The 23,342-nt window shown below is 45.2% G+C and overlaps 1 protein-coding gene across 6 annotated transcripts in view; it reads right to left on the reverse strand.

Annotated features, from left to right (window-relative positions):
* Window positions 1-23,342, reverse strand: part of MORN1 (MORN repeat containing 1) — a 1,300,694-nt gene that overhangs the window by 1,044,910 nt on the left and 232,442 nt on the right. For all 6 annotated transcript variants that reach the window (XM_063943076.1, XM_063943075.1, XM_063943078.1 and 3 more), the window contains exon 6: window positions 11,138-11,225. In XM_063943076.1, coding sequence (XP_063799146.1) covers window positions 11,138-11,225 — 88 coding nt within the window. The remainder of the gene's footprint in view (window positions 1-11,137; window positions 11,226-23,342) is intronic.

A 23,342-nucleotide genomic window follows, 5' to 3' on the forward strand; every position in this document is an offset into this window, starting at 1 on the left:
GCGGGGCAGGTTGGGAGCAATGGTGCGAAGTAGGGGGGGAAGGTTGGGAGCAGTGGTGCGGAGCAGGAGGGGGCAGGATGGGAGCAGTGGTGTGGAGCAAAAGGGGGTAGGATGGGAGCAGTGGTGAGGAGCATGAGGGGGCAGGAAGGGAGCAGTGGTGCGGGGCAGGTTGGGAGCAATGGTGCGGACTAGGGGGGGCAGGTTGGGAGCAGTGGTGCGGAGCACAGGGGGCAGGATGGGAGCAGTGGTGTGGAGCAGGGGGGGGCAGGATAGGAGCAGTGGTGTGGATCACAGGGGGCAGGATGGGAGCAGTGGTGCAAAGCACAGGGGGCAGATGGGAGCAGTCGTGCGGAGCAGGGGGGCAGGATGGTAGTGAAAGGTACTCGCTCTCTAAGTTAAACACCAATCTCACCTACTCCCTGTAGCTCCCGGGTCCCGGATGCTGTCGTTCCCTCCATGGACACTGCTCCCAGGGCCGGATTATAGGAGGGGCGACAGGGGCCCCCACACATTAATTGCCCCACACTCTGCTATTTAAACTGGAGTACTCCACAGCCGCATAGTAGAGGGGAGTGGTGCCCTGCGCTACCCTACACATGGAGGGCGGGACTCCTGCTCCTGGCGCTGAGCGCAGCTACACAGCCTTACAAGTCACAATGGGGGAGTGACCGTCACTAGAAGAACGGCATATCCTGGTGGACACACTACTCCCGCCGCCATTGTGGCTCACCTCTGAAGACGTGACTCCCTCCCTCCAGAAGGATGTGCCCCGCTGCCCGCGGATTATCACTCTCTGTCCACATGCTGGAAGCACCTGGCTGCCCCAACCCTCTATGCTCCTGCTCATTGATGTAAGTGAGTCAGCGGCACCCCTCTTAATCCGCAGTGGCCGCCCTGTCTCCCTTCTCACTGTGAGGCGACGGACCCCATGCTCGCAGTGTTGAAGCTGTGTGCCCCTGCTTTGTGTATGTACACAGGTGTGTTTGGGGGGGGGGGGGTGCTGTGTGTCTCTGTTGTACAGTATGTGCACAGAAGCTCCTGCTGTGTGTGTGGAGAGGGGTGCTGTGTGTCCCTGCTGTGGGTGAGGATGGGGGGGCTGTGTGCCCCTGCTGTGGGTGTGGATGTGTGTGTGTATGGTGGGGGGGCTGTGTGCCCCTGCTGTGTGTGATTAGTGAGGGCCTCCACAACTTTGTTGCTCCTGGGCCCCCACATGTCCTGATACAGCCCCAACTGCTCCCCATAGCGCCCAGCTGCCTTGGTTCCCTCCGTGGACTGCTCCCCGCTCACGCTTGCCGCCGATCAATGTTGTGTCGTTCTTCCCCCCCTCCGCAGGCACCGGGTCAGGATGAGGATGACAGCTGCTGTGTTGACGGGACTGAGGAGCGGGACACGGCAGAAGCTCTGCTCACACTTGCTCCGGCTATCTGTCTTAGCGCTGCGGCTCCTGTGTGAGGCTGTCACACAGGAGCCGCAGCGCTAAGACAGATAGCCGGAGCAAGTGTGAAGAGCGCTCCCGCTGTTTCCCGCTCCTCAGTCCCACCAACACAGCAACTGTCATCCTCATCCTGACTTGGTGCCTGCGGGGGGGAGGGGGGGGGGGGGGGGGAAGATACGACATTAATCGTCGGCAAGCGTGAGTGGGGAGGGGTGCAGTGACCTGACCCCACTGGCTGCTGGAACAGCGGGAGACACACAGGGGAAGGGTGGTAGGAAACTAGACGCTGCCGAAGTGGTCTCTGAAGTCACTGTCAGAGACCATTTCCGAGGCCCTGCCCACTGCCTAATCACATTGACAGGGGTGTGCTTTCATATGAGCTGAAAGCACGCCCCTGTCAAAGCGGCACTGCTTTTAGGTGCCGCTTCTGCTGCTTTTCTTAATGGGCTTTCACTGCCCAATGCTTGGCCCCGCCCCCCTCTTCCGACCCTTTCACATAGACTGCAGGAGGCACCGACAGCGTTGCCTCCAAAGCACATTTAAGATGGTTTCTTAGAGGGTAACAATGATTAAAATAATATAAAGAGTAAACCAGATACTTATGACACAGAACATGTGTCATAAGTATCTTCTTTGTATAATTTTACTCATTAATCACAGGGAAGGCACTGCCTCCCCTGACTGCACGTCCCTGATAACGAGATTTATGGTAAGAACTTACCGTTGTTAAATCTCTTTCTGCGAGGTACACTGGGCTCCACACGGATTAGCATCGGGGTGTAGAGTAGGATCTTGATCTGAGGCACCAACAGGCCCAAAGCTTTGACTGTTCCCAAGATGCACAGCGCCACCTCCTCTATAACCCCACCTCCATGCACAGGAGCTCAGTTTCGTTAACCAGCCCAATGCAGTAGCAGGTACCAGAGACGACAATCACTCGTAGCCAAATACACCACACACTCACTACAGGAGAGGGTGCCAGCAGCTAATGCCATACCAACCCAAAGAAGCCAAGTGTGTCAGGGTGGGCGCCTTGTGGAGCCCAGTGTACCTCGCAGAAAGAGATTTAACAACGGTAAGTTCTTACCATAAATCTCGTTTTCTGCTGCGGGGTACACTGGGCTCCACAAGGATTAACATCGGGGATGTCCTAAAGCAGTTCCTTATGGGAGGGGACGCACTGTAGCGAGCACAAGAACCCGGCGTCCAAAGGAAGCATCCTAGGAGGCGGAAGTATCGAAGGCATAGAACCTTATGAACGTGTTCACTGAGGACCACGTAGCCCCCTTGCACAATTGTTCAAGGGTCGCACCACGGTGGGCCGCCCAAGAAGGTCCAACAGACCGAGTAGAATTGGCTTTGATGGTAGCAGGAGCTGGAAGACCAGCTGTCACGATCCAAGGCACGGCGATTCCCCAGATACGCCAATCTGCGAATCCCTGCCATGTGACACCTTTACTGGATACCTGAGCGCGTGCGTCAATTTCACACAAAATCACTGCCACCAGCCAAAGTACAAACATTTAGGGTATGACGCAAGGCAAACTTATGGCTTTTGCCTGCACCTAGACTTATTAATATTTTGGTAACGACTCTTTCAGAGAGTTGGGTTGGATACACAACAGAAACCAGATCTAAAATTAGATTATTTAATTCAAGTAAAACACTTCAAAGCTTATGTTACAGAAAAAAGAAAGTTACAAGAATATAATGATAAAAAGTCAAAGTCACAGCAGAAAGACAACTTCAAGAAAATAAAAATAGAGATAAACCCACCGATCCTAGCACGCATGCAAAGTAGAACGATGAGGTGAAGTGAAGCCGCTTCGGATATCGGAACATTACAGAGCCAGAATGTTCTCCTGACTCGCTTCTTTGATAATGGACAACTTACACTCTGAGGGTCTCCTATTTAAAAAACATGCTGCCCCTTCAATCCCCTCCCTCTGGAGTGTTACTGTTAACCCTTCCATAAGCCAGAGAAGGTATCGAGTGTCAGCTCATACTGGGCTTAGCAGCTACTATCTCAGGGGTGAATGGCCTTATCTTCTTCTCCTTTGAAGTTCTGGCCATGGCTCTTGTGTAAACAAATGGCTAGTTCTGAGAGGACACAAAGCAGGAAGGGCTTAACACCTCTCTGGCCCTAGCTATGGTTCTGGGGTAATTAAACTAAACTGAATTTCACACCAAAGCAGTCAGTGTGTCTCTGAGTTCTGTGGCTACAATGAAATGCCAGCAGATCAATCAAGCTTCAACCATTTAACATGCAAAGACAGTTATCACATACTGGTACATTGATACATCAATTGGAATAATACAAATTTCAATCATGCCCATTTCGATATAACCCAGATGCATTGGCATCACATCCATTGATACGTCACTCGGATATCCTGGTATCATCTATATTGATATCACACTACTTATTAACAGGCCTATTCCTACTTGAAATAGCCTGGATCATGACACATTCCCCTTTAGGATCAGCAAGGGAGCAGTGGCACATCAGGCTGAAGTCTCCTATGACCTTTTCACACAGGATTTATACATAACCACACACGGGGCATTTGCAGACATTGATCAATACAATATTATTTGCAGTTATGCACGTTCTGGCATCATAATGGAGTCCAATCATGACACCAGCCTGTACATAAGCATGTGCAATCACCATTCTAATCCATCTGGCCAAGGTCTGCTTGTTAGCAGGCCAGCCACATTTGTGAAAACCAAACAAGACAAAGAAAGAATCAGATTTCCGAATGGAGGAGGTTCTCTTCACATAGATACGGAGAGCTCGTACCACATCAAAAGACCGTTCTTTGGAAGACATCTCAGGAGAATGAAAGGCCAGAACCACAATCTCCTGATTAAGGTGGAAGGAAGACACCACCTTAGGCAAATAACCCGGACGCGTTCTAAGAACCGCCCGGTCACGGTGAAAAATCAGATAGGGGGGCTTACAGGATAAGGCAGCCAAGTCCGAGACCTTTCTAGCTGAAGCGATAGCCAGCAAAAACAACACCTTAAGGGAAAGCCACTTAAGGTCAGCAGATGCAAGAGGTTCAAACGGAGACTCTTGCAAGGCCTCCAGAACCACAGACAAATCCCAAGGGGCCACAGGTGGCACATAAGGAGGCTGATTCCGCAACACGCCTTGAGTGAATGTATGAACATCAGGTAGGGCAGCAATCTTTCTCTGAAACCAAACCGACAGAGCAGAAATGTGAACCTTGAGGGAGGCCAGACGAAGCCATAAGTCCAGGCCCTGTTGTAGGAAGGCCAACAGTTTGGCTGTACTAAACTTGAAAATGTCATGATTGTGAGACACGCACCAAGTAAAGTAATCCAGACCCTATGGTAAATCCGAGCAGAAGCCGGCTTACGGGCCTTCAACATAGTTTGAACGACCGCCTCAGAAAAACCCTTGGCCCTCAAGACGGAAGCTTCAAGAGCCATGCCGTCAAAGCCAGACGGGCCAAGTCCTGGTAGACACAAGGACCCTGAACTAGAAGGTCCGGTCATTGTGGAAGTAGAAGGGGATGATCTAGTGAGAGGCCCTGTAGATCAGAGAACCAGTGCCGTCTGGGCCACGCAGGAGAGATCAGAAGTAGGTTTCCTCCTTCTTGTTTGAACTTCCGTATTACTCTGGGCAGGAGTGACACCGGAGGGAACACGTACGGCAGCCGAAAGTTCCATGGAATAACCAGAGCGTCCACGAACGCTGCTTGAGGATCCCTTGTCCTTGCTCCAAAGACCTGAACCTTGTGATTGTGTCGAGACGCCATCAGGTCCACATCTGGAAGGCTCCACATGTCCACGTGAAGTTGAAATACCTCTGGATGGAGGCTCCACTCTCCGACGTGTACGTCCTGATGACTAAGAAAGTCTGCTTCCCAGTTTAGGACCCCGGAATGAACACTGCGGATATGGCCGGCAGATGGCGTTCTGCCCATTGAAGAATCTGTGATACTTCCCTCATTGCCATGCGGCTCCGAGTGCCGCCTTGATGATTGATGTATGCCACTGTGGTGGCGTTGTCCGATTGGTAATTGAACAGGTCTGTTCTGTATCAAATGCTGGGCCAGGTTTAGTGCACTGAACACTGCCCGCAGTTCCAGAATGTTTATCGGGAGTAGACTCTCCTCCTCAGTCCACCGACCCTGAAGGAAGTGTTGTTCCAACACCGCACCCCAAACTCTCAGACTGGCATCCGTCGTCAGCAGGACCCAGTTGTATATCCAGAAGGGACAGCTCCTGCTCAATCGATGGTCCTGAAGCCACCAGCTCAGTGACAGGCGGACCTCCGGAGACAAGGAGATCATTTGAGATCAGATCCTTTGAGGCAGGCAGTCCCACTTGGCAAGAATTAACTTCTGCAGAGGGTGAGAATGGAACTGAGCATACTCCACCATGTCGAAAACTGACACCATGAGACCTAGCACTTGCATTGCCGAATGTATCGACACTTGCGGACGAGATAGGAAGTATCGAATCCTGTCCTGAAGCTTCAGGACTTTCTCTTGAGTCAAGAACAACTGCTGGTTGTGAGTGTCCAATAACGCTCCCAGGTGCACCATGCTCCGAGCAGGAACCAGGGAGGATTTCTTCCAGTTGATTAGCCACCCGTGGGCTTTCATGAACTGGACCGTCAGATCTAGATGACACAGGAGAATTTCTGGGGAATTTGCCAGGATCAACAAATCGTCCAAGTACGGTAGGATCCTGACCCCTTGACTGCGGAGTACAGCCGTCATTACCGCCATGACTTTGGTAAAAACTCGCGGAGCCGTTGTCAAACCAAAAGGTAACGCCCAAAATTGGTAATGAAGGTTGCCCACCGCAAACCTCAGGTACTGCTGATGAGACACTGCAATAGGAATATGCAGGTAGGCATCCTGTATGTCCAGGGAGACCATATAGTCCCCAGGCTCCAAGGCCAGAACAATAGAGCGCAGAGTTTCCATACAAAACTTGGAGACCCGCACATACTTGTTCAAGGACTTCAGATAGAGAATGGGCCGCGAGGACCCGTTCGGTTTCGGGACTAGAAACAGCGGTTAATAGTACCCCTTGCCTCTCTGAGCCAGAGGCACCTGTACTACCACTCCTGTGGTCAGGAGGGAATGTACCACAGAATGCAGAGTGTTTGCCTTCACCGGGTCCAGCGGAACATCTGTCAGGCAAAATCGATGAGGGGGATTCTTGAAGGGTACGGCGTAACCTCGAGTGACGACTTCCCTTACCCAGGCATCGGAAGTGGTCTTCAACCATTCCTGGGCAAAACCTAGAAGTCGGCCACCCACGCTGGAATCCCCCAGAGGGAGGCCCGCCCCGTCATGTGGCAGGCTTGTCAGTTTTGGAAGCAGGCTGACGGGAAGCCCAGGCCTGCTTTGGTCTGGGCTTGGCAGGTTTGGAAGCATGAGCTTGCTTTGGGTACGCCTGACCTTTTGCTTTACCTGGAGGACGAAAGGGCAGAGGAAAAGTACTTTTAGCCTTCTGCGTGGAAGGAGCCGTACTAGGTAGGCAAGCTGTTTTAGCAGTAGCCAGATCAGCCACAATCTGATTGAGGTCTTCTCCAAAGAGAATGACTCCCTTGAAAGGAAGCACCTCCAGTGTTTTCTTAGAATCCATATCCACCGACCAGTATCTCAACCAAAGGATATATTGAGCCAAGATGGACATAGTGGCAGCCTTGGCCGCCAGCAGCCCGGCCTCGGAGGCCGCCTCCTTAAGGTACAGAGAAGCTGTGGCAATATATGAGGAGACATTGTTGAGCATGCTAAGAAGCGTTGGAAGGCAGCTCCACCTCCAGCTCCTGAGCCCACGCCTCAACAGCTTCAGCAGCCCATGTTGCTGCAATGGTTGGCCTATGCACAGCCCACCCTCCACACGTCTATCCGTTGGTTCCTTCATAGAGGTGACGGTAGTTACTGGCAGAGCTGAGGAAACTACCATGCGTGCCACATGAGAATCTACAGGCGGAGGAGTTTCCCAATTTTTACATAGCTCTGCAGAGAGAGGATAGCGAGCCAACATTCTCTTATGCGGTGTGAATTTTGTTCCCGGATTTTCCCAGGATTCCCGACGTATGTCAGCCAGGTGTTGAGGATGAGGTAAAACTTGTTTAACCACCTTCTTATGTTTAAATCTGTATGGATTTTTAGAGACAGCCACAGGCTCAGGTTCATCAGAGACCTGAAGAATGAGCCTAATAGCCTCAATCAAATCAGGGACATCCACCATTGATTTCCCTTCCCCATCAGAAGCATCAGAGTCAGTGTCTGTGGGGTCAGTATATGCACCATCCTCCTCAGAGGATGTGTCCGGAATAGCAGTGGATTGTGAGGAAGTAGCAGCCCGTTTAGAAGACGCCTTAGTCTTAGGTGGGCGAGAGTGAGACTTATGTTTAGTCAGTGATCGGTTCAAGTGCTGTAACTGTGTAGATATTTGATCCTCCCATGGCGGATTGACTGCAGGGACCATAAACTGCTGCACTGGCATAGGAGGTCCCACAGGGGGCGTAAGTTTTGTTACCAGCGTATTTAACAACGTGGAAAAGGTAGCCCAAGGCGGGTCATTAGTTGCTCCCGGTGCTACAGACCCACTGGGGGGTAAGGAACCTCCTGAACCTGAACTCTCTGCTACCATATTTTCCTCAAAAGTGTCTGCAGCATCACCACCACGCATTGTGGGAGAAGCCCCAGCTCCGTTGCCCTTTGTAGCTGACATAATGATAAGCTCAATATCAGGCAACCTGGTACAATATTAGCAGCGATATACCTAGCAAGAACTCCTGGTGTGGTGTGCCTGACTTATGTTCAGCACAAACTGGGAATCCAAGAGATATATGGTGACTATAAATCACAAAGAAAAATACACAGCAAGTATATCTTGTGAAATACCTATATCAATAAATAAACCTGACCCCTCAGGTTACAGAATATAGGAGTAGCAAGCTGAGTGAAATACACGAGATGGCAGCCCCACAGCAGCTACATGCACACACACATACTGTATATAGTCACAAGTGTACCATGCAGAAATTATACTAAACCATAAAACTGCACTGGACTAGCAATACAAAGTAATACTCAGTATAGCTATATATGTAAACAGTAGATATTGGATGTATATCACAGGGTGTTTGTACCACACAACCCTGAATGTATGCACTCTTTATTAACTAACACTGTCCCTTGACAGGTAGAATACTTAAGTGTCCTGTAAAGTGCACAGCGCTGGCGAGCAGGCGGCTTTACAGAGGAGGATTTGCCCCAGCAGTCCCAGGAACAGCGCAGCTCCATGTGATGGCGGCTGACAGGGAGTGAGGGAGAGATATGTAGCACCAGGGCGGGAACATTTACCCAAATGGCGCCCTGGGCCTGGGGGGGCCTACAGCTTAGGCCTTATCCCCCTGCTGGCTTCCCCACCGGGCACTGCGGGCTGTATAATAAAACAGGTTTTTTTAGGAGACACCCCCCACCTGTGCCCTGTGTCCAAGTGACTAGTGGAGCGGCTGCCCTTTACAGTGTCCACGCCAGCGCGCGCAGCTCGCCTCCCACGGCCGCGCTGGATCGCATTAATAGCGGGCCAAAGAGACCCCTTACCTCCCCTTGTACCTGCAGCCACGCGATCCCGGAGGGCAGCGGCGAGTGTGTGTGACTGGCCAGAAGTACACCGGAGCCTCCACTGTAGTTACCAGGGAACGGGAGTATACAGCGCCGCTGGGGGAGTAATGGAGCTGCAGCAGAGGATGTCTATCTGACATTCAGTAAAGCCGCAGCCCTTGAAGTCTTCAGATTTCTTCTTTCTTCTGAGATTAAGCTTATAATATGGAGTGCAGGAGCAGCCCCCCTGTTGATTGCCTGCTTTCTGCATGGCACCAACTTACAAACTGAGCTCCTGTGCACGGAGGAGGGGTTATAGAGGAGGCGGCGCTGTGCATCTTGGGAACAGTCAAAGATTTGGGCCTGTTGGTGCCTCGGATCAAGATCCTACTCTACACAGCAGAAATAATATAGATATATATCAAATACTGCTAGTGCATGTATAATAATGTACCAGAATAATAACAGCAATGCACTGTAGAGAATACACCTTAGTCCGTACAGTATACGGTAACATACGTATAATGTATAATTCAAATGCACAGTCTGGAACCTGATTCCTTGAGGAGGTGGGGCTCCCCGGGCACTGGGGCCCACCAGGGGTTTCCCCTGTGTACCAGTCCAACCCTACCTACAGCCCTCAACATAAAAATCATGGAGCCTCCAGATGAGTGAAAACATACAACTTTATTAAACGCTATTCACTTTCATAGAAATTTTTAAAAACATAAGTCACACTTTGCCCATGCTTGGCCTGGTAATTGGATTTTACACATGGTGCAGTTGGCATCAGGCATATCTGAGTGAAAAATTAGGAGATTAGAATGAGGACAGTGTGGCCCACACCATCACCATCAAAATGGTTCAACTAATTAAACAAGTATCAATAAATGCATTTTTATTTCATTTTCAGCTCTAACAAATATAAAATGTTCATAAAGGTTGCCAAGTTTTGTTTTATACTAAACCACAAAGTAATCACAATCAGGTGTCTTTCTGAAAAAGAAATGCCATTATTTGTGCTATAGTGACTGAAAAAGGTCTGCCTCTAGAGTGAAACCATGGCCTGGAGTGTGGGGTTTAATTATACTGTAGCCTGAAGAAATAAGGAACCTCCCAAGAGAGTCTGAAGTAATTCTAGTGGATTTGTATTCCAGCAATGGAAAATATCCCTGTTCTAAGTGATTACTGCCCGAGGAAGCAGTCTGAGCACTGAGAAACGCGTTGCGAGTATCTGAGTGAAAACTTCCAACTTTTACTTTATTTTTATATTTTACATTTTGCTAATTGTTTTTTTTTTATTGTGTATGATGTTTACATTTGCATTACTAGGTGCTGCTTGATATTTTATTGATTCTGAAGTAATTTTTACATTTATACACATTTTTTGTTTTACTTTTATATCTTTGCAACTCATTATGTGCACTAATTATATACATTTGTATCTGTTCTTTGAGTGATGAAATAAACACTCAGCAGACAAAGCATTATACCAATTTTTCTGGAGTGAAGGATTACAGTACTGTTTAAATAAACTTTTATTTGTATTTTTTATCATATATATTGGTCAATCTCAAACATTTATTTACTCTCCTACACAAAATGAGAGTATATTACTATTAACCACCACTAATTAGAGCCCTTAATAAACCATTACCTGTAATTTGTATATTCTCAAGAAACAGACCCTGTCTACTTCTATCCAAACACTCATTTTGACAGGGTTTCAAAATGAAATGTCCAAGAAAACAAGACACACATAAGGAGTACCTAAGAGTACCACATTATGCCATACATACTTATATAAAGCAGATCCTTAACAGTAAGTACATAAATAAAACATATACTGTATACAAATAGCAGAAAACATTGCCCTACAGTAGCTTATTTTCAAACCCATAAGCCTGACTCACAGTAAAGTACAGTTTTCTAAATTACAGTATAAGATTTTTTTTATATTTCCGAGCAGAATTCTACAAAACGATGTTATGATAATGCGAGAGACAGCACAATCATAAACAATCTTCTCGGATATTTGCTAAGGATAAGAACAGATGAAATGAGATATAGCATGTGTATTTATGTACAGTACCTCATAAATGGTTCCATCTAAACAGTGCAGCACACCATGTCCTTGGCGTAGATTCAGCACCCAATTTCCCTCATAATGATCCCCATTCCTGTAATGATCCAGAATAATACATGTTTATCACTGTCAAAGCCCAACACTGGCCACCACCATTGTAACAGAAAGTAGAAAAACACTTGTTGTTCAAGGAGCACTTCTTATGTCTTTAATAGAAAGAATCATTGATACAAAGCAATACATTTTATGCATTCTTTCCATGATAGATTTCCATATAATTTTATTTTATAGCTTTAATGGCAAACATCTCATTTAACATACATGTATGATTGTACAAATGGGAGTTAAAGCATTCTTTCATTTTCAAATTAATGGCATGAATTCCAGATGAGAACCTCAAACACACTCCGGATGGGTTTTTTTTATGCAGGGATGACGTGTTCATTTCAAAGGTGAACTCCTGTTACATGACATTATTCTCCCTGAACTCTCCCTACCTGAATTTGTGGAAACATGAGCATGACAAGCACGGGACCCTCAACCTCAGCAAACAACCTAGCAGTGAACATTCACATCTGGACTTCTCCAGGATCTTACCCCGGAGCATCATGATAGTGCCGGTCAAAATACCAACGCCGGAATCCTGATCGCCAGAAGGCCGGCAGCACTGCCAAAGCTATTCCCACGCCTGGATGTCCACAACACCCATGGAGTGGGAATAGAACCTGTGGCGAGCGTAGTGAGCCACCAAGCCCGAAGCGTGGCGAGCCCGCAAGTGGCTTTGTTCCGCTCAACCCCGGGGAGCCCGTATCCATCCCCCTCAACCATATATAGCACTATCATGATGCTCCGGGGTAAGATCCTGGAGAAGTACAGATGTGAATGCTCAGTGCTAGGTTGTTTGATGTAAGCTGATGGTAACAGACCTGTCTATAGAACAAGGGCTAGCCTATACAAGTCTGACCAGCAATGCATACAACCATAGGTCAAAAAGGCATTTTGTAAAGTGGACCTGCCACCTATCCATCTCAGCATATGGTAGACCAGTAGTTCCCAAACTGGCAGGGTGCCGCAGCATGGTGGCTCAGGACCAAATCAAAGTATTTATGATCCATGTGATAGGCAAAAGCAGTGCTGGTAGCTGCCAATCATAAAATATGTGAACAAATAGACTCACAGCCTTGTCCACCAAGCACAATTTACTTAAGATAACTTTTGGCCTAGGGGTACCACAAAATGAAATGCTGATACTAAGTCTCTAAAATTGTAAATAGTTTGGGAACCACTGCTGTACGATGAGCAGAAAAACCATGCTCCTCCAGCCCATGTCATGTGCTTCACTCTCATTCATACTTTTAAATACTTTTATGTTCCCAGAATATTACTATCATCATGCAGACACAATATACGCATTTGTATGTGGCATTTGTTTATATATCTGTTTAATATGTAGCTGTGTGTAGATGACAGGTACACTTTAAAGAAAAAACTAGACATTAAATATTCTGTGACGAAATTTGTAAAAACTGTAAAATCTCTAAGAGCTGCAGTTTTGAATCGACGTAGGCTATTAACCATGATTATTTCATTTTACAACTGAACGTCTCCTTCTAGCTGGTTGCTAATCTATTTACATAACTTTCTACATGTTCTGCTTTAAAAATATTTAGTACAATATGGTAATAATAAAAATACTGAATTTGAGGACATATGAGAGCAGCCTAGCCCAGATGGTCTACTGATTCCATTAACAGGGCACACATGAGTAACATTTTATTTGATTTATAACCTGGTTCCTACATTCCGGAGTTTATTAGTATCCCCTTTGGCTTACATTTATACTGTGTGGTTAAAGGCAATGAAGGTTTGTGGCCAGCAACACACAATAGCATGTATAAAAGTAAAGTGTAAAAAAGCATATTGCAGAACACCATATAGATGAATAATACAATCAGACTGTAATAAAGAATATTCTTATTGCTTCTATCCTTCAAGGTATTAGTTTATTGGAATATTGTTATCTTGTTAATGTTGCTTTGCATTGCATGCCCAAGAGATGCCCTTGGGATACATATACTGTTTCTAAATGTTTAGGAAACAAATCTTTACATTATTTCTAATACAAATATAGTGATTCCAAAAGAATTGCAAAGTTTTTTCAGCACAAAAAAAAAAATTATTGTGTCCAAATCCATTTACTTGCAGTGTTTTCGCCAAGGAGGTGCAGCTGCAAATTTGCATACATACTGGTGCACTGAGTGGGGAAGGGAAGATGGGGGGATTGTGTGGTTCTTAGTACCAAATTTAGGGGGTCATTCCAAGTTGTTCGCTCGTTAAAAATCTTCGCATCGCAGCGATTTTCCGCTTAATGCGCATGCGCAATGTCCGCACTGCGACTGCGCCAAGTAAATTTGCTATGCAGTTAGGAATTTTACTCACGGCTTTTTCATCGTTCTGGCGATCGTAATGTGATTGACAGGAAATGGGTGTTACTGGGCGGAAACAGGCCGTTTTATTGGCGTGTGGGAAAAAACGCTACCGTTTCCGGAAAAAACGCAGGAGTGGCCGGAGAAACGGGGGAGTGTCTGGGCGAACGCTGGGTGTGTTTGTGACGTCAAACCAGGAACGACAAGCACTGAAATGATCGCAGATGCCGAGTAAGTCTGGAGCTACTCAGAAACTGCTACGAGGTGTGTATTCGCAATATTGCGAATACATCGTTCGCAATTTTAAGATGCTAAGATTCACTCCCAGTAGGCGGCGGCTTAGCATGAGCAAATCTGCTAAAATCCGCTTGCGAGCGAACAACTCGGAATGACCCCCACGTTTTGCAAACTGGTCACAGGCCTCCATCAAAGAACCAACCCCTTGCAACATAATGACACTATTTGCGGGTTATGTAATAAGGGGACGGGGCTAATATGAAGCAAATTTATGAGAATCGTGTCTGGAGCCTAATGAGGCAAAGTGCCCACCCACACCCCCATCAGGAATGTGTCCTGCAACAAAAGTGTAAGAGTGTGCATATGTGACATTTATAATATACTGTATGTGTCGTTGTGTGTCATATATAATGTATGTGTTTGTATGTTATTTTTATATATATATATATATATATATATATATACAGTATATATATATAGACTATGTGTATGTACATATATAATAAATGGTATGTACAGTGCATCGGAAAGTATTTACAGCGCTTCACTTTTTCCACATTTTGTTATGTTACAGCCTTATTCCAAAATGGAATAAATTCATTTTTTTCCTCAAAATTCTACACACAATACCCCATAATGACAACGTAAAAAAAAGTTTGTTTGAGATTTTTGCAAATTTATTAAAAATAAAAAACTAAGTATTCACAGCCTATTCCATGAAGCTCAAAATTGAGCTCAGGTGCATCCTGTTTTCACTGATCATCCTTGAGATATTCTTACAACTTAATTGGAGTCCACATGTGGTAAATTCAGTTGACTGGACATGATTTTGAAAGGCACACACCTGTCTATATAAGGTCCCACACTTGACAGTGCATGTCTGAGCACAAACTAAGCATGAAGTCAAAGGAAGTGTCTGTAGACCTCAGAGACAGGATTGTCTCAAGGCACAAATCTGAGGAAGGGTACAAAAAATATCTGCTGCTTTGAAGATCCCAATGAGCACAGTGTCCTCCATTAACTGTAAATGGAAAAAATTCAGATCCACCCGGACTCTTCCTACAGCTGGCCAGCCGTCTAAACTGAGCGATCAGGGGAGAAGGGACCTAGTCAGGGAGGTAACCAAGGACCCGATGGTCACTCTGTCAGAGCTACAGCATTCCTCTGTCGAGAGAGGAGAACCTTCCAGAAGGACAACCATCTCTGCAGAAATCCACCAACAAGGCCTGTATGGCAGAGTGGCCGGATAGAAGCTACTCCTTAGTAAAAAGCACATGGCAGCCCGCCTGGAGTTTGCCAAAATGCACCTGAAGGACTCTCAGACCATGAGAAACAACATTCTCTGGTCTGATGGGACAAAAATGTAACTCTTTGGCATGAATGGCAGTCGTCATGTTTGGAGGAAACCAGGCACCGCTCATCAGCAGGCCAATACCATCCCTACAGTGAAGCATGGTGGTGGCAGCATCATGCTGTGGGGATGTTTTACAGCGGCAGGAACTGGGAGACTAATCAGGATAGAAGGAAAGATGAATGCAGCAATGTACAGAGACATCTTGGATGTCCTCAGACTGGGGCGACGGTTTATCTTTCAGCAGGACAATGACCCTAAGCACACAGCCAAGATATCAAAGGAGTGGCTTCAGGACAACTCTGTGAATGTCCTTGAGTGGCCCTGCCAGAGTCCACACTTGAATCCGATTGAACATCTCTGGAGAGATCTGAAAATGGCTGTGCACCGACGCTTCCCATCCAACCTGATGGAGCTTGAGAGGTGCTGCAAAGAGGAATGGGCAAAACTGCCCAAAGATAGGTGTGCCAAGCTTGTGGCATCATATTCAAAAAGACTTGAGGCTGTAAGCGCTGCCAAAGGTAAATCAACAAAGTATTGAGCAAAGGCTGTGAATACTTATGTACATGTGATTTCTTAGTTTTTTATTTTTAATTAATTTGCAAAAATCTAAAAAAAAAACTTTTTTCACTTTGTCATTATGGGGTATTGTGTATAGAATTTTGAGGGGAAAAAATAATGTATTCCATTTTGGAATTAGGCTATAACATAATAAAATGTGGAAAACTGCTGGCAGACTGCTGACTAGGAGAAGTCACTCTTCCTGCTGAGGATTATCCACTAAAACGAAATTGTGACTTTTACCGAACTCAGCATTATTGTATTATTGTTTGCCTTACTGAGTTGGCATATTCTATACAAATCTTTCTGTGGAATCAGCGCACTTTTTATTACATCTGTTATTGCAAATCCTGTTTTACTGATGTGGGACTAATACGATCACTAATTGGTCATCTATTCATTTATGTTCTTCCGACTTTTTTGATATTGAGCCCCTGATGAAGTCCACTTGGATGAAACGCGTCAGATTTCTGGTTCGGATATAAGAACATCGGATATGTACTAATTAAGAAAACCACATTGGACTTACCAATTATCCGCATTAAATGGTGTCCATATCTGATGTCTGCATTTTGATCATGATCATGTCAGCCATTTTTTATTCACTGTTATTGTTGAATACTTGTATATAAATATATTAAAAAATTCCTTTAAAGTGATTTGTGGTCAAATTCTGGATGATATCTATGTGTTTAGCTCCCTTAGACACCACCCCTTTCTCTGCATATATCTATCTATCTATCTATCTATCTATCTATCTATCTATCTATCTATCTATCTATCTATCTATCTATCTATCCACATAGTAAAATAGTCTCTGAGGTTGAAAAAAGACAGTTTGTCCATTGAGGTCAACCTATTTGTGGTCTCCTACGCTGTATTATTTTTAGGACTAATTTTGTCTGTTGCTAATGTCGGCCGTTGTGTTTATTCCCTTTTTTTTTATAACTATAGTGCGTGACTACGCAACATAACCCTGTATATCCTTATCCATTAGGAATTTATCTAGCCCATTCTTAAAAGTGTTGACTGAGTCCACCATCGCTACACTCTCAGGCAGGGAACTCCAAACACGTATTGTCCTTACTGTGAAAAAACCTTTTCGACTCTGTGTGCGTAATCCCCTCTCATCTAACCTAAGCGGGTGTCCACATGTCCTCTGTGTTGATCTTACCAGAAACAGATCCCCCAGAAGCCCTGTGTATTGTCCCCCTATATATTTGCAAATGTTGATCATGTCCCCTCTTAGTCTCCTCTTTTCCAGTGTAAACATGCCTAGCCTGGCAAGCCTTTCCTCATATTCCAGCATCTCCATCCCCTTAATTAGTTTGGTCGTCCGCCTCTGAACCTTTTCTAGTTCCAAGATATCCTTTAGTAGTATGGTGTCCAAAATTGTGCACAGTATTCAATATGTGGCCTCACCTAGTGATTTATATAATGGGAGTATAACACTCTCATCCCTTGCATCAATTCCCCGCTTTATGCATGCTAATACCTTGTTAGCCCTCTTTGCTGCAATCCTACTTTGGGTACTGCTGCTTAGTTTGCTATCTATGAACACCGTCTATTTCAAGTACAGAATCCCCTAATTTTACTCCATTTAGTATGTAGGTGTTATTTTTGCTCTTGCTACCAAAGTGCATTACCTTACACTTGTCTGTATTGAAGCTCATTCTCCATTTTGCTGCCCATGCTTCCAGTTTAACTAAGTCATTCTGAAGAGACTCAGCATCTCCCTCCGTATTTACAACCTTACACAATTTGGTATCGTCTGCAAAAATTGACACCATGCTCTCTAGAGCTACTGCGAAATCATTAATGAAAATGTTGAACAATAGTGGTCCAAGAACAGACCCTTGTGGCACACCACTTAGCACTTCAGTCCAATTTGAAAAAGTCCCATTTACCACAATGAGCAGGTCACTATTATCTAACCAATTTCTGACCCAAGTGCATATTGTGCTCCCTAGCCCTAGTTCTTGTAACTTATAGATAAGTCTCATGTGCGGTACTGTGTTGAAAGCTTTAGCAAAGTCTAAAAAGATTACATCCACTTACTTACCCTGATCAAGGTAAGCACTAACTGTTTCATAAAAGCCTAGTAAGTTTGTTTGACATGATCTATCCTTCACAAATCCATGTTGATTCCTATTAATTACCTTACTGGCTTCAAGGAACTTCTGTATACTATCCCTTAGAATACCTCATTGTACTTTCAGCACTATAGATGTAAGACTAACTGGTCTATAATTACCCGATACAGCTTTACTTCCCTTTTTGAATATCGGCACTACTTCCGCTATACGCTAGTCTTTGGGAACCATGCCTGATGTGAGTCATTGAAGATCAAAAATAGCGGTCTTGCTAGTTCAGAGTGAAGCTCCATGAGAACCCTTGGGTAAATTCCGTAAGGACCAGGTGACTTATTAATCTTCATTTTTTTTACCTGGTCACCAACTACTTCCTCACTTAAATAAGCACTGAGCAGTGGGACATTATCTTTGTTGAGATTGTGTGTTAATCCCTGCGTCTGGTCCTCTCTTGTAAATACCGATGAGAAAAACTTTATCTAATTTACCCGCTATCCCATTATCGTTTTTGATTAAGACTCCTAGCTTGTACTTTAAGGGGCCTATACTCTCCTTCTTTAATCTTTTGCTGTTGATATATTTTAAAACATTTGGGGGCTTGATCTGCTTTCCTTTGCTACTAGCGTTTCAGTTTCTACTTTAGCTGCTCTTATTCCTTGTGTGCATATTTTGTTACAATCCTTATAGTGCTAGAATGACTCCGTATTCCGGTCAGATTTGTATTTTTTGAATGCTCGCCTTTTTTTGCCCATTAGTTCCTTAATCTTTTTGTTAAGCCACATTGGTTTGAAATTTTCAGTCCATTGTTTGTTGCTCATGGGAATAAATTTGCGAGTAATGATTTTAATACCTCCCATTTCTCTGTAGTATTTTTTCCTTGAAACAAAATGTCCCATTCAATGTCCCTTAAAGCTTCCCTCATCATGTCAAAGTTGGCTTTGCTAAAGTTTAGAGTCCTAGTTGAGCCAATATAGGACTGCTTATGAAAACTGATATTGAATGTGACCATATTGTGGTCGCTGTTTCCCATGGGCTCCCCTACTATAATATTTGATATCAATTCCCCATTGTTAGTTAATACCAGGCCTAAGATTGCATTGTACCTATAAGATTGCATTGTACCTATTGTTATGGTTACACTCAGTTTCGTAGGTTTATAGGTGGTGTCTTTGTGACGCTCACGCAATTACCCACTGCGCAGCAAACTTTTAGTCTCCTGCCTCCAAAAGACTTCGCCTTTAGCAGCCACCTTTCCAGGGTGAATTAGGTCCTCCCCGTACTCAGATGCCCCCAGGTTTTCCGTATATACAAGGTGACTATCGGAGGCTGGCCAGGGGTAGATGCAGTACAGTGAGACGTTCACCTGACACAATCTTACTATTATGCTCAGGCGCAGACTGGGGAGAGTGTTCTTAACACAAACAAACTATACATATCACAATGCACAGAGTGTTGAAAGCAATGACACTGTATGAACGAGTGATTGTGAAAGCAACAATGCATAAGATGTAATAAGCAACTGAATAAACTGTGAAAGCAACAATGCTCAAATATGTAATAAGCAACTTAATAAACGGTGAAAGCAACAATGCTCAAAGATGTTATAAGTAACTTAATAAACTGTGAAAGCAACAATGCTCTAATATGTTATAACACAGAAATATAAGCAAGGCAGTGTCTCTGTGGAAACTCCACACACTGCTTAGCAAAAACCTAAATACAATGCCGGCTGGATCAGGTCAGGTTATCAATCGAGCAAGGTCTCCAGGTCACGGGTACAACACAGGTAGACAGGATCTCTCACGAGCTGACAGGTTCAAACTGAAGCAGGAACTATCACCAGCATTTTGGGTGTAACCAGGAAGGGAATATAAATGGTGCTGCACCAATCACTGCAGAAATAAACCCTAATTACAAATACTGTGCAGCTGCCCTGCTGCACCTCCCTGCATAACAGCTGAGTACTTAGTTACCCAGCAACGGGGAATGCCGCCTGCCTCCGGCGTCCCCATTGCTAGGGATCCGGTGGCTCTCAGCGCCCGGCGTCTGCCTTTTGCTAGGCGCCAGGCGGGGGTCAATGGGGGGGCGTGGCGTCCGGGCTCCTAAGCAACTGCTGGGACATGCACCTCACAGCTCTAACAGTACCCCTCCCTTGAAGAGGGGTTAAGGAACCCCTAGATCCAGGTTTCTGGTGATATTTCTTAAAGAATCCTTTCTTTACTTCAGGAGCATGGAGGAACTTCCCAGGCACCCATGATCTCTCTTCTGGACTGTAGCCTTTCCAATGAACTAAATAATGTACTTGATCCCGTACAAACATGGAGTCCAGGATTCTCTCAACAACAAACTCTTGACATCCCCGAATCATGACTGGAGAAGGTCTCCTGAAACATCTTACTTTACATTTTTTAGAAATAAATGCTGGTTTAAACAGAGAACAATGGAAGGTATTATTGATTCTCAAAGATCTAGGTATTTGAAGATGGAAAGCAACAGGATTGATTTTCTGGATGATTTGAAATGGTCCAATGTAACGGGGACCCAGTTTCTGAAATGTCTGGCAGAGCTTGATGTTTCGAGCAGATAACCACATCATGTTTCCTACTTTAAAAGAACAAGGTTTCCGTTATCTGTCAGCAAATTTCTTAGACCGGGCTGCCGCATCCTCCAAGGCTTGATGTAGTTCCCTCCAAATCCTCCTGAGGCGAGACATGGGAGAAAAAGAACCAGACTGTTATGATGGAGTGAAAGTATTGAATTTAGGATGAAAACTGGAAACACAAAAGAAAGGAGACATGGAAGTTGAAGAATGTTCAGAATTATTATATGCAAATTCAGCAAAGGGTAGATGGTCAACCCAGTCATCCTGATATTTAGAGATGTAACACCATAGATATTGCTCCAATGATTGATTGACTCGCTCTGTCTGTCCATTGGACTGTGGATGATACCCTGGCAAGAGACTGATATTGATCCTCAGTTCCGCACAAAAAGACCTCCAGAAACGGGCTGCAAATTGAGAGCCTCTATCCGAGACGATGTCTTGCGGTAAGCCATGAATACGAAAAATGTGTTGAATGAATGATGAAGCAAGATCCTTGGCATTAGGCAATTTAGATAGGGGAATGAAGTGAGCCATTTTACTGAAACGGTCAACTACTACCCAGATGACCGAGTATTTGGAAGATCTTGGTAGGGCCACATAAAAATCCATTGTCAAATGGGTTCAGGGCTTGGAGGGTACAGGTAGAGGATGTAATTGTCCAGAAGGAAGAACATGAGAAGACTTGTTTTTGGCATAGACATGACAGGCTTTAACAAACTATTGAACGTCTGTCTTGATAGCTGGCCACCATATTGAGCGAGAGAGAAGATGTAAAGTCTTATTTACCCCTGGACGTCCTGAGGTTTTGCTGAAATGGAACTCAGATAATACAACTATTCTGAGTTTCTCTGGAACGAACAGGAGCCCTGAAGGAGTTTCAGATGTAGCCTTCATTTGTGCTGACTGGACATGAGAGGCAAGATTCATGGTTAGACCAGCGAGAATGCATCCTGGGTTAAGAATCTGCTCCGGAAGCTTAGGGACGTCATGGGTAGACAGAAAACTCTTGGATAAAGTGTCGGCTTTAAAGTTTTTGGAGCCGGGCCTATCGGTAATAACAAAATTGAAACTAGCAAAAAACAATGCCCATCTGGCTTGATGAGAACTCAATCATTTAGTGGATTCAAGATAAACTAGGTTTTTGTGGTCGGTAAACACAGTTACTGTATGCCTTGCCCTCTCCAACCAGTGCCTTCATTCCTCCAAAGCACATTTAACTACTAAGAGCTCTCGATTCCCTACGTCGTAGATGATTTCAGCAGGGGAAAATTTCAGAGAGAAAAAGGCACAGGGGTGGAGTTTATGACGGACTGGATCCTCTTGTGAAAGAATAGCTCCAACCCCTACTTCAGAGGCATTCACTTCTACAGTGAAAGAAAGATTTGGATCGGGATGCCAGAGAACAGGAGCCGAGATAAATGCTAAGTTCTGTCAGGAATCGGCGTTCAGCTGCATTTCACTTACCAGCGCGCTGGTGTGCAGGCCTCCGGAGGTCACGGCCCCAGTCGCAGATGCATGGCCCCAGTCCGCAAGCGTCATGACTAATGTCGCCGAGTACCCCTGAACCGCATCCAGTATGTGTCCCGCTGTGTGCCGGCGTCTCTCTAGCATGGGCGCCGCCATGACACCTGCACTCAGCTGACCTGGACACCCAATCCAGCGAAGTGTTGCTCACAGAGTTCAGCATCCAATCACCGCAGAGCAAGGGGTACAAGTTCCAGTCCGTTGCTCAGTCTCATCGCCTCGGACAACGAGTCACATTCGGTGTGCAAGTTCTCCTGGTTCCTGTGTTCCTGTCTCCAGTGGATTCCCCATTGTTACTTTCATCATTCATTCTCCAGTCTTCATTTCTCCAGCTTGCTACGGACTCTAGCCACAGTCTGCTACACTCATCTGCAGTAAGAGACTTTCCTCAGATGTTTTCTCATTGCTCAGCCTGTGCACCTAATTGCCAGCATTCCATACTGTGCATTGCATCCAGCACTTAACAAACTTGCTGTGTTAAAGACTGTCTCCTGCCTGGGCCTTGCTTGGCTATAAGAACTTGTGTTGTTACAGAGACTGTGTGCTTTTTATTCATTTACCGGAATTCTGTCTGCTACAGTTATTTGCCATTACCATTTGCATCAAGTTTCAAGTTTATCTTCATCATTCTTCATTTTGTTATCAGTGACTTTTGAATATTCAGTCCATTGGATTAAATTATCGTTCATTAAAAGGTCATTCCAAGTTGTTCGCTCGCAAGCTGCTTTTAGCAGCTTTGCACACGCTAAGCCGCCGCCTACTGGGAGTGAATCTTAGCTTATCAAAATTGCGAACGAAAGATTCGCAATATTGCGAAAAGACTTCTCTGTGCAGTTTCTGAGTAGCTCGAGACTTACTCTGCCAGTGCGATCAGTTCAGTGCTTGTCGTTCCTGGTTTGACGTCACAAACACACCCAGCGTTCGCCCAGACACTCCTCAGTTTCTCCAGCCACTCCCGCGTTTTTCCCAGAAACGGTAGCGTTTTTTCACACTCCCATAAAACGGCCAGTTTCCGCCCAGAAACACCCACTTCCTGTCAATCACATTACGATCACCAGAACGAAGAAAAAACCTCGTAATGCCGTGAGTAAAATACCTAACTGCATAGCAAATTTACTTGGCGCAGTCGCACTGCGGACATTGCGCATGCGCATTAGCGACTAATCGCTCTGTTGAGAAAAAAAATAACGAGCGAACAACTCGGAATGACCCCCATTATTCCTATTATCAGCTATACAAGTTATTATTCATTCTCAATTTTCTGTTATTGCCGGTTTTCAAGTTATCATCAATTGCATTCCATTTAATCTGTTATTCAGTTGCTCTGTGACCTCTGTGAAATAATAAATATCAAGCGCACCGGCGCAGGACTTTTCTTCGGCCTCCTCGTTTCATACATCACACCTACACTGACCTA

The sequence above is a fragment of the Pseudophryne corroboree genome, chromosome 10 (genome assembly GCF_028390025.1).
Source record: "Pseudophryne corroboree isolate aPseCor3 chromosome 10, aPseCor3.hap2, whole genome shotgun sequence".
In the NCBI taxonomy this organism is placed as follows: Eukaryota; Metazoa; Chordata; class Amphibia; order Anura; family Myobatrachidae; genus Pseudophryne; species Pseudophryne corroboree.